Source organism: Lactuca virosa, chromosome 4 (genome assembly GCF_052849685.1).
Source record: "Lactuca virosa cultivar CGN04683 chromosome 4, Lactuca_virosa_CGN04683_v6, whole genome shotgun sequence".
NCBI classification, from domain to species: domain Eukaryota; kingdom Viridiplantae; phylum Streptophyta; class Magnoliopsida; order Asterales; family Asteraceae; genus Lactuca; species Lactuca virosa.
This window is the reverse complement of record NC_136429.1, coordinates 298,978,604-298,994,281: the sequence shown is the minus strand read 5'-3', so window position 1 is coordinate 298,994,281 and position 15,678 is coordinate 298,978,604. Positions and strand designations below refer to the sequence as shown.

Here is a 15,678-nt window from a genome sequence, read left to right as displayed (position 1 = left end):
AGGCGCCGACTTGATTGTACACACCAGAGAAAGAGTTGTGTTTTGAGGATCTTGGATTATTAATCAAATAATTATGGAGTTGCATTTTGTAAATTAAATAAATGGGATTTTTGTGAAATGTGTTATGAGAAGTATGTGATTTTAAAATGAAAAATTTGTTTGAAAATTTACAGTGTTACAGAGGTAGTCGAGGAATTCAATACTAAGGTACTCACCACCTCGATCGGATCAGAGCATCGTAGTTTTCCTGCCCAGTTGATTCTCCACTTCTTGCTTAAACTCTTTGAACTTTTCAAAGGTTTCTGACTTGTGCTTGATTAAGTAGATATATCCATATCTGCTATAATCATCAGTAAAAGTCACATAGAAGCGGGTCGCATCCCTTGTGGTAGATCTAAAGGGTCCACATACATCAGTATGTATGAGATCCAATAAACCCTCACCCCTTTCACAAGTACCAGTGAAGGGTGACTTGGTCATCTTTCCAAGTAAACAAGATTCGCACATGTCATCCGACTTGAAGTCGAATGTCTCCAACACTCCATCCTTTTGGAGTTGGGCTATGCGTTTCTTGTTGCCATGTCCAAGACGACAATGCCACAAGCATGCTTTGTCCAAACCATTGGACGAATCGATCTGCAACACATTATTTCCTAAGTTATCTACAACATTCACAGTTTCATATACTCCATTACAAGCCAATGCTTCAAAATAGAAAGTACCATTCAAGAAAGCATTAATAGAACCAATTTCATTATTAAACGAAAATCTAAAACCTTGTCTGTACAAACCATGAAAAGAAATAATGTTTCTCGCCATTTCTGACGAGTAGCAACAATCATTCAAATCTAAACCTAACCCACTACTAAGCACTAAAGAGTAAACTCCAATCTTGGTGACAGGCGACACTTTCCTATTCCCCATGATCAGGTTCATCTTCCTATGCTCCACATCCCTACTTCTTCTTAGACCCTGTAAATCAGAACAAATGTGAAAACCACATCCTGTATCAAGGACCCAAGAACTAGCATGTGATGAGTTTTTAGATTGAATAGTATAAATACCTGCGAAGGAGGGCTTTATCTTCCCATCCTTGATGTCCTGCAAATACTTCGGGCAGCTTCATTTCCAGTGCCCTTTGTCGTGACAATAGAAGCACTCTGCTTCTTTTGGGTTGGAAGAGGGGGCAGCAGCACCAGCTTTGGTCCCGCTCGAAGATGATCCATCATGGGGTTTACCCTTGTGGCTCTTAGAAGGAGCCTTCCTCTTCTTCCCTTTCCCTTGCCCAATAGCCAAGACAGGGGCAGCAGCAGTAGGAGTTGATGCAACAAATTTGTCTTTTAGACTGCTCTCAGCAGTCCTTAGTAGGCCTTAAAGCTTGCTTAGAGTGACCTCCTCCTTGTTCATATGGTAGGTCATACGAAACTGGTGGTAAGAAGGAGGCAACGAGTGTAGAATGATATCAATGGCCAGCTCCTCATCAAAGTTAACATTTAACTTCAGCAAGCGGTCCACGAATCTCTGCATCTTTTGCAGGTGGGCCGTGATGGACTCTCCATCCTTCATTTTGGTAGTGATCATCGCAGCGATGATCTCGTACCTCTCCTGCCTCGCACTTTGATGGTACCTTTCCATCAAATCCTGGTGCATTTCGTAGGGATAGAAGTCCTCGTAGGACTTTTGGAGTTCAGCAGTCATTGTTGCGAGCATGATGCACTGAACCTTCGTAGCATCTCGCTCATGAGTTTTGTAGGCGGCAATTTCCTCATGAGTAGCAGTATTAAGGTTGACCTCTTTCAGTTCCTTGTCGAGAACATACTATTTGTCCTCGTAGCGTGTGACCATGCGGATGTTGCAAATCCAATCGTTGAAATTGGATTCATCGAAGATCACCTTCCCACACAAGTTCATGAGTGAGAATGAGCCAGAAGGGGTCTATCCAGAAGCGTTGTTTGGAGTAGACATCTGAAAAAGAAAAGGAACAAAGTTTGGATTAGACAAGAATCCCCAATTAAACACCCAAATGAGAAATTAGGGCTAGGACTCAACACAATTATTTACAATTCAGAAGAGGGATGCCGTAATCTAATTGCAAATAATTTGAAGGTAGGTAAATGACGATTTACCAATTTCCATCATGAAAAACGAAAAGGACTTTAAGTTTTAAATGAATTGAAATTCCTAGATCTTTCGAGATTCATTGAATTTTTCAATGGCATGTTTAAATCCCGATTATGCCCTTCAAGTTTGTGACTGGGATAACGAGGATCACAAGCAAGGTGTGAATAACCATGCAAATGTACTTGGCACTCTCGATGTCATTTACCACCTAATTGATGTGACGGTTAGCCACACTCGCTCCATCAATCTATGATAAAAATTGAGCCACCCTTTGCCACCTTTGCTAGTCCCAAATTAGTGTGTCGGTTAACCACACACGCTCCACTAACGACTTGCAAGGTGCAAAGTGTAATTTCATGGAATAGCATTATTTCACATTTTACCTAAAGTAACTAATATTGGGAATTTATAAAAACATTTGGTTACTTTATTAAAATCATTATACTTATTAATGAGGAATTAGTTGTCCAATCCTACCCGTTCGGCTAACGACCCTCCACCAATCAAGGAAGCGGTGGGTGAGAGTGGACACCCATTAAACTGTCATTTTATAGGCAGCAACCTTATACCCCCCCTTATAGATCGGCTTCGTAAATGAGGCCTACTAACGGTAAGAGTAGCTTTGTCTTATACATATATATAATAATTAATCTTATAATATTATAATAGTATAATGGTTGAATTTTAAACTTTTAAAACTCTAGGGTTAGAATTTAAATGTTTTTTAAAATTAAAACTATTAATCAAAAATTTAAATTCCAAAACTTGAGGGCAAGTTTTGAAACTTTTCAAAACATCTTTTAGATCAAATATGAAAAATAATTAATTAATCATATTATTAATCTTTATCACGTAATTTGACTTAATCCTTTTACTAGACAAGATAATTCAAATCAAAACACAAATAATCAATCTTTATCATATAAAACAAGTAATTATCTTATTTATGACAAGTATCTTGGAATTGCATAAGGATAATCAATACCTTATTGAAAAAATCGGATTTTATCAGTCAAAAACGTTTTTGGTAATGATCCTAATTCAATTTCAGTCAAAATCCCGAAAAATCAGCCACCAGACGACCCGACTCGCCGAGTCACTAATTGGACTCGTCGAGTTCATCAGGTGACTCGACGAGTTCATCAGTCAGAGGCACAAATTTTTCGATTTTCAAGCTTTGAACAAATTAGCAATGCATCAAATACAAAGAAAAACGATCTAGGCTTTGATACCACAGTTGGGTTATGAGCATTACATCAATCATATGGTGCACATGCAAACCCTAATGCTTGGATCTAGTTTTTCTAATTGTACATGCAATAATTGTCCAAGACTTGCAAACCCTAATGTAGCATACAATAAAAATCGAAATCTAAATCTAATGAAGAGTTAAGATATTACCTTTGATTGTAGCTTGATGATCTTGAGCTTTTGAGAACCTAGCACCTCAAATGTGATGCCTCTAGTAGATCACAAACACCAAAGCAATTGGAGAATGCAAGAGAGAGAGGGAGGAGGCTAAAATTGGCTCTGGATTCCTTCTAGGGTTTCTGGTAACCGAATTCTAGTGCCTAAGGGTTCCTTATATAGCTGCAGAGTGAGGGTTTTAGTCAAATACCTAATTTGGCTGCTTAATCCCTAAGCAGCCCATTAGATCCTTTCAGAATCCCTAGCTTGGACGATTTCTATATGGGCTTCCATATAAAATCGTCCATCCATTTCATAAGGGGTCCACAGCCCATATTGCAACTATCTTATAATTACAATACCAGTCCCTCTAATTCAATTAACATCTTTTGACCACAAAATTAATTCTAAATTAATTCTTGACCAATGTTAATTAAATGATATGATTTCTCTTTTAATATATATTATTCAAATAATAACATATAACAAACCATAATAACCTCTTTCTCTATTATTCTTCCAGTCAAGTTGCTTTGGTGAAGGCAACCCAAAAGGACCATGCTACAACCGGGTCAAGTACATACCAAATATAGTTATAGACTTAGACACCTAATCCAACAATTACAATAGGGTCTTCAAGCCATTCTTTCGACCATTCCTATCACAAATGCAACAAAAACTAAGAATGGTTAAAAGCATGTTACTTGCAATTCCTATCAATTTATACATTCTGCCAGAATACATATAATACATTCTGGCAGAATACATAGAATACATTCTGACAGAATCCATTGCATACCATTATTTTCTTATTCCAGTAAAATAGTAAACAACACGCATATGAAAAATCCATTGCAATTTGCAAGAAAAATCCACTTTTCCAAAACTCAATCAAACAATATTTAATCATGTAGGAACAAGAAATGAAAAATCTATCTAATCTAATTTCATACCAACAATAAAAGAGCGTGAAATGGGATTAAAGAAACTGAATGTAATTCCAAACTTAATCCAAATCAGCTTGCATCAACCTGTTGTTATGAAAAGAGCATCCAACCCAATCTACATTAAGTTATATAGTTCTGAAAAGAATAAGGAACAAAGCGAAGTAAAAACATTAAAGATTATTAACTATTTTTTCATTGAGACATTTTATCGAACACATGGAGGCCATGACAGAATGTTATTGTTTGTAAACGAAAATTCCAAATCAATAATGATTTTTGAAAGTTTCGATGTCTAAAATAATGTAAAGCGGGATAGAATTGAGTTTATAACAATATCATCTAGGTAAAGAAAAAAAGAGATGTTAGTCTGTTACCTCAAATTAAGAACAAGATTCATGATTCCATTGGTTGTTGACAAAATTTCAGTAGCCCATTACAAATATTCACCATTAAACTCAAGCTTGAGATTCGCTGAATGAACATGGGAGTGATTTTCGCGGTAATAGGCATCTTGTGTATTACCGATTAACTCATCAAGGCCAAACTTTTGACAGTGACTGATTGTGAAGATGATCATGTCTAGAATTTTGAAAGAGATCACCTTATATGTTGTCCGAAGGCTGTGGTGTCGGTGTATGGAGGCAAGTGCGGACATATTCCGACGATGAAAGCATGTGTACCGACTATGACCAGGGAAGACGAAGAAGCAGTATGTATCGATGATGCTGAACAATTGTGATGTGGGCCGATGATTTTGTAGGGTTTCAAAATTGATTATCCTAATTTAAAGGGATATTAAATGTTTTGAATATTTTCTATAATTAAATATGGTATAGATTACTATTATACCCTTAAACAATTTATTAATTATTTAATTTTTTGCTAATTTGTGATTGGTGCATTTATGCACACAATAGTTGTCAAAAACATTTGAACCTAACTCTCTCTCTCTCTCTCTCTCTCTATATATATATATATATATATATATATATATATATATATATATATATATATATATATATTAACGTGATTATAAAAAAAATGACAAGATAACCTAACACGCCAACAACACTATACCAGAAGAGCTGATTTCTCCATACATAACAATTGGTGTTTTAAAATATTATATTGTACAACTATATAATATATAAATTGTTGTGTATGACAAAAGACTGTTGTGTACGAATGACTTCCCATATCAGAGACCTATTGGAAAAAGGGTGTCCATTAACATCTTTGGATTTGGAATTTTTGAAATTAATGATATCATATTTTATAGTTTGGCACTTTTAAAATATTAAGATGGATATCCTTTTCCTTGATGGTTAGAAAAAAAAAATTAATAGATATCACTATATATTGTATAACTTTTTAAGCTAAAAATAGTTTTATAATTTAAATTTATAAGATTGCTTAAAAGTGATGTTAATTTATATGTTTTTTTTCTTATCGTAAATTTATTGCTTAAGTAATATATATCTTAAGTAGTTTTAAACTTGGGGAAACCACAGTTGAAAAGAAAAACATTATTTATAAATCGAAATCGGAATGATTAATCAAATTATTGCAAAAAAATTGTTACAAATAAATAAGTTTTGTTAGTAAGTTTATAATTTTGTTTTAAAATAAATATTAACACCGTGTGCATGAAAAAGTTGTACAATTGACCAACATCAACCTCTTGATTTCAACGTGCACCCCAACTTTTATTGTTCCCTGTTCAACATGACAGTACCAACTTTAATTTTTCCTTGTTTGACATGACAGTAGTCATACGTCCCTTCTAACAAAACAGAGTAATTAAAAGCTAATGCTAGAAAACTACCAATTAAATACTACAATTGAGAAAACATCTTCTATAAGCATTAAAAATGTAGGGGGTACCAAGCCATGTATGTGAAATATTTCATATAATTAAACCAATAAAGTATGTTGAATATGAACTCGATTATAATAGCTGGCTAAATTTATGATCTGAAAAACCTTCCTCACTGCATAACACACAATGTAGAAAATCTCCAACTTATTACTTGATCAACGGAACCATAAAATATAGAAGATGCCTTACTTTAACATAGTCAACATGTTACATAGTTACCAACTTAAAATAACATAACTTATATTCAAATATAAAAATGATCACCTTAAAAATAAAAGTGAAATGATATATACTCGACATTAACATGAAGGTTAAATGTTATAACTGAAAAAAAAAAGTAAAACACTATAATCGACATCAAAATGATAGTTGAATGCTATGAATTACATTAAGATGAATGGTATAACTCATATTGAAATAAAATTCTTATAGTTGACTTTAAAATGAAAGAATAATGCTATAATCGACATTAACATGAAAGTTGAATGCTATAAACAAAAAAAATGAAAGTAACATGATATAATCGACATTAAAATGAAAGTTAAATGTTATAATGAAAAATATGAAAGTTGAATGTTATAATTGAAAAAAAAAAGTAAATGCTATAATCAGCAGTTACATAAAATTTTAATTCTATAACTGAAAAAAATGAAATTTAAATGTTATAATCAACACTAACATAAAAGTTGAATGTTATAACTAAAAAAATAAAAGTAAAATTATATAAGGCTGGAGGGAGTGGTGCCACAAAAGTTGCACTTCCTTCAGTGTCATGTAGGCGCCACCTCACTCTTTACCATAAAAGTGTGGTTTCATACCACACCCAAAGAATGGTGCCACACTTGAGTATTTTTTTATTATTGTTTTAATAAATAAAATGGATCAATAAGAGGAGGTAAGAAAAAGGGGTCAATCACATTGTTTGAAGGAGTGTTCCTTTGGAATGCCACAGTGCACACCCTACCGCACCCCGGGTGCGGTGTTCCTGCTGATGTGACACTCAAGTGTGGCAGGGGCAGCAGCCCCCTCCTTCTAGTCTATTTGACATTAAAATTAAAGTTCAATGTTATAATTGAAAAAAAATACAACAGTCGACATTAAATAAAATTTAATGTTATAATTAAAAAAATAAAAAGAATGCAAAATGTTATAATTGATAATAAACGGAAAAAGTTCTTTAGAAACCAAATGTTTTAACTATCATAATATCATACTTCAATATATTTGTATCTGAGTACAACTCTTTAATGCAAGGAACTTCTTCATACCTTTTTCATATTAGCTTTTACAACCTGCCAAATACAAAAAGAGAAAAAAAAATAGTTGATTCATAAACTAAATACGAAAATGAAGGCACTAAACCAATAGCATAAACAAAAACTCAAGGTTGGATGTTCTCCGTAGAGCATTATTCTCGTTAGATATTATCAATATCATTTAAAGACATAAAAGCCAAAGTGCATTCAAATTGATTCCACCACAATGAATTTGAAACAGTTTTTAAGTGTTCCAAACTTGTTTAAACGAGTACTATTTAAGTTATACATATTTCAAAAGTGACATAGTATTGATTAAAAGGGTGTTCACACTAATATTTATAGAAAAAATTTAAGCTAATGTTTTGCATTTTAATTTTGATTCGGTTTAGTGTTTATAATCAAATGACAATCAAACTTAATTTAACAACATGCTTTCTGTTAACAGGGGTAGCACAGAAGAAAAATTAGTCTTTTGGAAATAGTGAAAATTAGTTCAATAGCTTCCTCTAAAGCACAATTCACAAATTCTCAATTACATATGAAAAGAACGTTTTATTTCTTTATATCTTTTGGTTTTTAAAACATAGAATTAAACAACGAGTATTACTGTACAGAGAATGCATATCTATAATTTACAAAACATAAAACATTCATAATAATTAATAAAAGCATTCAATTTTAACATAAGATAAAAACATCAGAGAAATTATGGTCCTTAAGGAGAAACTAATAACTTAGATCTCATAAACACTGTCTGAAACAAATAATGAAGCATAGATACAAATGTGTGATTCAGAATTCAAATATCACTAACCAGAAAATATTTTAGATATAGGAAAGATTACAAGAAATATGAAATTACCTCAGTGTTCCCCCGTCCTCGATCTTCTGAAATCGTAACCAATTGTGTATTGCAGTTATGGAATCAAATACGCATGCATGATAATACTGTGTCTCCATGATTCCCATCTCTTCACCTTCTCCCGGTTCCTCGAAATAGACATACAATTGAGTTTACCAAGAAGAAAGATTAGTGTTGGGGCTATATTGTGTTGTGTCAATTCTGTATTGTATTATTATAGTCTATTAGTACCGAGTTGGGCTTTTCCACCCGATTTATTTATTGTGTTAGGGTTAGAGTATTTATAGTGCATGCATGCACCGTGTTTTGTCAATGATCTTGTAACCTTACATTGTCTTTATAGTAGCAGTTCTTAATCGAGCTCTTCTAAGGCAGTGCTTTTAATCATTCGGCACAACTTTGATCTTCATTCTTGGTATTTGATTTCTCTACGTGTTTGTATCTAATCGATCTTATAAGTTTTATTCCTATCAATTGGTATCAGAGCAGGAGACTGTGTAATCTATACGCATCACTTCTGTTAAAGAGTTATTAAGGTTTCCGCTTTTATTCGATCTACTCTCTGCTGTCTTCATCGTTTTTGTTTTAACGACTGTTGACGTTGAATCTAGATCTTGATTCTGCCCTAAACTTTATTTCAGTTTACACATCTGGTTCATTACAAGTTATTATTGAATCGAAATCATGCATTCAGAAGATTCTCATTCTCTTTCATTCAACCTATCCAAAAGTATTGGTTCTACAACAAGGATCCCGATCCTTTTTCCACATGAATATGAAGTGTGGGCGCTATACTTTGAGGATTACGTTCAAGGACCGGAAGATCATGGTTACTTGATATGGGAAGCCATGACTGTTCAGACGTTTGAACATACTAGTACATGAAGAGTTATTAAAACTCAAGGAGACTATAACAAACTTCTTCTCGAAGTTAAAGATGTCCCAGAGGATGAAAAAGACAAGCTGATCAGCAATGTAAAGGCGGTGAGGATAATCAGATTCGCTTTGCCTCCGGACACCTTTCGTCTGGTGAGTACCTATGAGACGGCAAAAGAGATTTGGGACAGGCTAAAAGAACTCTATTCTAGTTATGCTGATCTTGAGCATTCCATTCAGACGCTGCTTCTCTCGGAGTTTGGAGCCTTTGTCCAGAAGCCTGAGGAGAATCTCGATCAAACGTTCAACCAGTACAATCATCTTTTAAGCAGGATGGTGAAAAACAAGATTGGACGCGAACTGATTGAACAAAAGGTCACATTTATGAACGGTTTGAAGCCAGAATGGAAAGTTGTGGTGTAAACGGTTAAAGCGCATGAGCAGTTTAAGTCCTACTCTTTAGTGAAGCTTGTGGGAATTCTTAGGTCTCACGAGGACAAAGTTACAAAAGAAGCAAAGATTGTTTCAGGGATGGGTTATTTGGCATTAGTCGCAAAGAACAAGAAGGTTGTAGAAGAGGAAGGTTCTGAGATGGACCTCTCAGATTGTGACCTCTCAAACGAGGAATATGAACTAATGGTGTCAAACCCTAGGAAGTTCGCCAAAAAGAACTTTGCACGCAACAAAAACCGAAACTGGAAAGGAAGTTACAGTTCTGAGAAAACGAAGGGTGAGAGTGACAATAACGTTCAAAAGGAAGAAGTGAAGAAAGATACCAAGCTGGTGGGAGATTATGGATATGACTGTAATTACTGTCATGGAAAGAATCATTTGGCAAAAGAGTGTATGTTGAAAAGGCTTAATGATAAGAAGGATGAAGGAGATGAGAAAGACGAAACCTACTATCTTCGGAAGATAGAGGAGCTCAAGAAAAGGAAGAATGATGATAACGCTAAACCTACTTTGATTGTGCAGGAAAATGACGACGAGTTTGGAAGAGTTGAAGTTTGGTCAACTGACTCGGAGGATGACCAGGCGGTCCTAGCTAGGTGCCCGGTGTGGCACCGGCAACACCTAGCTTTCGCGCACATAGTAGAAAAATTTTCGTTTTTTTTTTAATTTTACCTGTTGTGCCACTACGTAAAAAAAACCGTGCAACTACTAAAAAATTTTTGTGCAACTATGTAAAAGAAAAAATTTTGTCGCTCTATCGGGAATTACCAAACGAAAAATAATAATAATAAGCCCAATGTTTTAATCAATTATTGTCTAACAGCCCAATTGGCCAAAGCCCCAAATAAAACATTAATTGGATAAATTAGCAATTGGGCTAATTGCTTATAAAAAAATGGCCCAATCCTAATTAATTGACTAAATGTAATATCGGTACAAGAAAGGAAAAAAAACGACTACATAATCGATCAATCGCACTTCATTCCTCAACTCCTGACCTCCTGTTCGGCTGTTGGCATCGGTTCCTGACTTCCTTTCATAGTTCGATCGATCAACAATCGGGTGAATCAAGTAACAAAATCTACTTCCTTCTTCGATTTCTACTTTCTTGGTTAACAAAATCTTCATCAAATCCCTAGAATGAAGCAAGTAAGTTTTACCAATTCATTTAGGTATTTGAAATTGATATGTTTTTTTTAAGTTATTGATTGGCTTGGGTGAAATTGATTTGTTTTATTGAAGTTATATTGTTTGCTTAGGTTATATTGCTATGTTTTTATTGAATTTATTGTTTGATTAGGTGAAATTGCTATGTTTTATTGAATTTATTGTTTGATTAGGTGAAAGCAACTTGTTTTATTGAATTCTTTGTTTGATTAGGTGTAATTGTTATGTTTTTATAGGTTAAACTAAGTGCTTTTTTTACCAAAAGAAAAAGACCTAATCCTAATGAAAGTGGTGAAGAATGTTCCCAAATACCAATCACCAATCAATCAATCCCTTTCGTTTCTAATTCTAATGCAACTCCACAAACACTAATCACCAATCAATCAATCCCTTCGGTTTCTAATGCAACTCCACAAACACCATGCTCTAACCAACCTAATGATAATGTTGACTTGAAAGATCTTCCAAAGGACCCGACGGATAGCCCAAAGATTACAAGTTACAAATCAAATATAAGAGATGATGTAAGAAGATCATATTTGCTTCAAGGACCTTGTCAGGTAAGGGCACATAAGTTTCCAAAAAAAAATAGGTGATAGATTTAGAAGATTCGTTCCTTCATGGTTTGATGAATTTGATTGGTTGGAATATAGTGTGAAAAATAATAGTGCATATTGTTTATATTGTTATGTGTGTGGAGACCTCATGGGACAAAAAGGAGGGAGAGATGCATTTGTTTCCCAAGGTTTTGATACTTGGAATAAAAACGATGCATTTCAGACTCATGAGGGTAGTGTTGATTGTTTTCACAACAAAGCAAAAGAAAAGTGTGAATTTTTAATGAGGGAAAAACAAGCTATTAATGTAGTCTCGAGGAGGCAAACCGAAACGGAGGACTATAAATATAAAGCTCGATTACGTGTTTCTATTATTGTTGTTAGACTTTTATTGAAAAGTGGTTTACTGTTTCGTGGTCATGACGAGTCGGTTAACTCGGAAAATAGAGGGCTTTACATTGAAGTGTTAAAAGCCATTCGAGAGACTAGTGAAGATATTTTCAACAATACTTTAGAAAATGCTCCTAAAAAAATCAACTAATTTCCCCTAAAATTCAAAAAGAACGTGTCCAATGTTTTGCACAAGAAGTACTTTTGAATATTCGTGAAGAGATTGGTCAAGAGGTCTTCGCTTTACTAGTTGATGAATCTAGTGATGTTTCAAAAAAGGAACAAATGGCTATTTTTTGCGTTATATCGATAGTCTTGACTTTGTGAAAGAAAGATTCATAGGACTAGTGCACGTGAATGATACATCCTCTTTGACACTCAAAAACGCCATAAATGAAGTATTTATAAGTAATAAGTTGAGTTTTACTCAGATAATTTATTCTTTACTTTTATGTTATTTCAATTTAATTTAATTCGGTTTATGTGTTATATATATATATATATATATATATATATATATATATATATATATATATATATATATATATATATATATATATTGTTTTAAATTTTAATAGATAAGAGGACAATGTTATGATGGGGTTAGCAATATGCGAGGGGAATTCAATGGTTTGAAAGCTTTGATATTACAAAAGAATGACACAGCTTTTTATGAACATTGCTTTGCACACCAACTTCAATTAGTACTTGTGGCTGTAGCAAAGAAGCATGATGGTGTTAGTGATTTTTTTGAGGAAATTTCGTTGGTGGTTAATGTTGTTTGTGCCTCGTGTAAAAGAAAAGACTTACTACGAGAACAAGCAAGAGAAAGGGTGCAAAAAGGCTTGTGTAGTGGTGAACTTGAAACCGAAAGAGGGTTAAATCAAGAGACTACACTTGTTCGAGCGGGAGAAACAAGATGGGGTTCACATTTCAACACACTCACAAGTTTGATGAAGTTGTTTGTGGATGTTCTTGTAGGTTTAGATTTTGTGAAATATGAGGGATGGTCATTGGCAAACCATCAACAAGCATCCGGAATCTTAGCATATTTTAAAGCATATGAGTTTGTGTTTTACTTACATATGATGTATGACATTTTACGCCTCACGGGTATATTGTCAAAGCAACTTCAAAGAAAATATCTAGACATTTTAGAAGCGGCTTCGATGGTTAGAGGGACAATGGAGGCATTGCAATCTTCTAGAAACATAGGGTTTGCAAGCATTTTGCGAAAATTATCCTCTTTTTGTTAAACACATAAAATTGATACTTTAGATATGGAAGAGTTGTATATTGGTGTGAGAAACCGTAAGACTACAAAGACTAATAGGTTTCATTTTGAGATTGAAATCTTCAACACGGTGATAGATATGCAACTTACAGAATATCAGGATCGATTTAGTGAAACAAGCACCCACTTACTAGAATACATGGGTGCTTTGAGCCCTTTTGATTCATTTGCACAATTTGACAAATCAAAGTTGTTGAAGTTGGGTAAGTTATACAAGTATGACTTTGATGATTCACATATGATAGATCTTGAAGGACAACTTGAGATATTTTATCACTCTTGCATCAAAGATGAGCGCTTCACTAGTTTGAAAGGAATTTCTGACCTTTCTCGTTTGATGGTTAGTACGGGGAAGCATCGGTCTTATCCTTTGGTTTATAAGCTTTTAAAGTTGGCTTTCATATTACCCGTAGTGACCGCAAGTGTAGAAAGATGTTTTTCAAAGATGAAGCTCTTGAAGACCGACTTGCGTAACAAAATTGGCGATGAGTTTTTGAACGACACATTGCTTTGTAATGTCGAGACCGAAGCACTTGCGAAAGTTCAGAAGAAGTAATGGAGCGGTTTCAAAAGATGTATGCACGAAGAGGACAAATTTAAATTGTAATAGATCGTTGCTACATTATGTTTAACCAGAAAAAAAGATTTTGTATTAGACTTTTTATATTATGTTTGACCGGAAAAAAAATTGTGCAACCCCTACTACAAAATTCCTGCGTCCGCCCCTGAGGATGACGAAGTTCGCAGACCAACACATGGCAAGTGCTTCGTTGCGAAAGTTGGTGCTTCGGAGTACGAAGGAAAATGCTTCATGGTCAACAATGATGTTTCGGAGCAAAGGGGATACACTTCCGATAGTTGCTTCACTGCGAAACTCATCACAGAACAGATCAACAAATGTGAGAAGATGATAAGCAAGGTAAATTCTATTCTCGAATCTTTAAATATTCCTGTCTCTCGGTATGAAATTGAATTAGAAGACTTAAAATTTACAGTTTCTAGTTTAAGTGATAGTTTAAAGAGAACCTGTTTAAGTAATACTAACTTAACTGATCAAATCAGCAGGGTAACATCAAAAAGTGAGGAAAGGCAGATGTGGATTAAGAAGTTAGAGTTGGAGTTATCTAGGTTTAGGGATGATTTAATTTATTCGCAATGAGATAATGTGGGGCTTTTGAAACAATGGAAAATTTTTTGTTTGATTGCTAAACGTTTTTATTCTAATATCACTCTGCTGCACATTGATTGTAAAATAGGGAAGAAAATCCATAAAATGATTTTGCCCTTTCTAGAAATGAAAGAGGGCGAAATTGATGCAGACTGTTTCAAATGCGAATCCATTGTATCATCTGACGAAGTCTCTGATGCTTATAAAATCGGACTGGACAAGATTGAATCTTATATACAGTCCAAAGAGCATAAGAACATGCTAAAACAGATTTTGAGCGAAAAAGATAAAGAGCAAATTAAATTTTATACTTTACAGAAATTTGACTATTTATGCACTAAATTGAGTTCAGATAATACAGTTAACGTTGAAAATGTATCTGAATTTGATGATGATAGTGACATGAGTGAGTCTCTATCGAGGATGAGATTGATTGCTCAGAATTTGTTAAAAGCGAACCTAAACCAGCGAAAAATTTAATTTTTGAAAATTCGGTTGAGTACGTTCGCATTTATAAAAATGCTTCAAAAATTCTAAAAGAAAAGGCAATTTTTGTCCCAAAGGTTCAATCTGTTCCGAACCAGGTCTTTGCAACTTTAGGACTTAACAAAAATCAGACCAAAGAACTATCGTCCCTTGTAGAAGAAGACAACGCTGATGGGTGCGATGAATTTTTCTGGTCTGCCCTATTGACAATGCATGTGAAACCAAAGGTCTCTCTGAAATGACCTCTTGGAGGACTAAGGGAATATACGTGGCTGAACCTTTAAACAAAGTAAATTCTGTCTACGAAACAGGAAGTCTGAGTGGAACCAAAAATGTTCCAAGTGATGCATCATCTGAAAGTCAGAAATCCTTATTAAAAAAACCAAAACCTAGATTTAATCTTTATAAGTCTGTTGAGCAATTCGCTGCTCAGAAACGTCAAAGAAATGCTAGATATAATAAAAATTTAAAACAAGGAAAGCATTTCTGGCAATCTAAAAATCCTAACTTTGTTCTTCAAGAAAAATCATCAAATCTGAGTGCGAAAGTATCTTCAAATCTGAATCCTAAAAGTGCTTCAAAAACTCAGTCATCTTCTTCTCCGATTTCAAAATCAAAAGTTTCTAAAAAACCCCAGTTTTCAAAACAAGCAAAATCTTTTGAGCAAACAAAACCTAGTGTTTCACAATCTGCCAAAATATCGAAAGATACAAAGGGCAAAGGAAAGATTGGTTCGGAGTCAAAAATCCATTCCAAAAACTCTGAATCAAACTTGAAAAGGGAAAAGAGGGTTGAAAAAAGGATTGTTAAGT

General features: G+C 34.2%; 2 protein-coding genes across 2 annotated transcripts; both read left to right on the top strand.

Annotated features, from left to right (window-relative positions):
* Positions 1 to 12,529: 12,529 nt before the first annotated feature.
* LOC145106010 (uncharacterized) lies at positions 12,530 to 13,174 on the top strand. Its single transcript, XM_079043061.1, has one exon. It carries the CDS (start codon positions 12,530 to 12,532, stop codon positions 13,172 to 13,174), a length of 645 nt encoding a protein of 214 aa, XP_078899187.1.
* Positions 13,175 to 13,198: 24 nt separating this feature from the next.
* On the top strand, positions 13,199 to 13,768 carry LOC145106009 (uncharacterized). The gene has a single exon (XM_079043060.1). It carries the CDS (start codon positions 13,199 to 13,201, stop codon positions 13,766 to 13,768), a length of 570 nt encoding a protein of 189 aa, XP_078899186.1.
* The last annotated feature ends 1,910 nt before the right edge of the window (positions 13,769 to 15,678 follow it).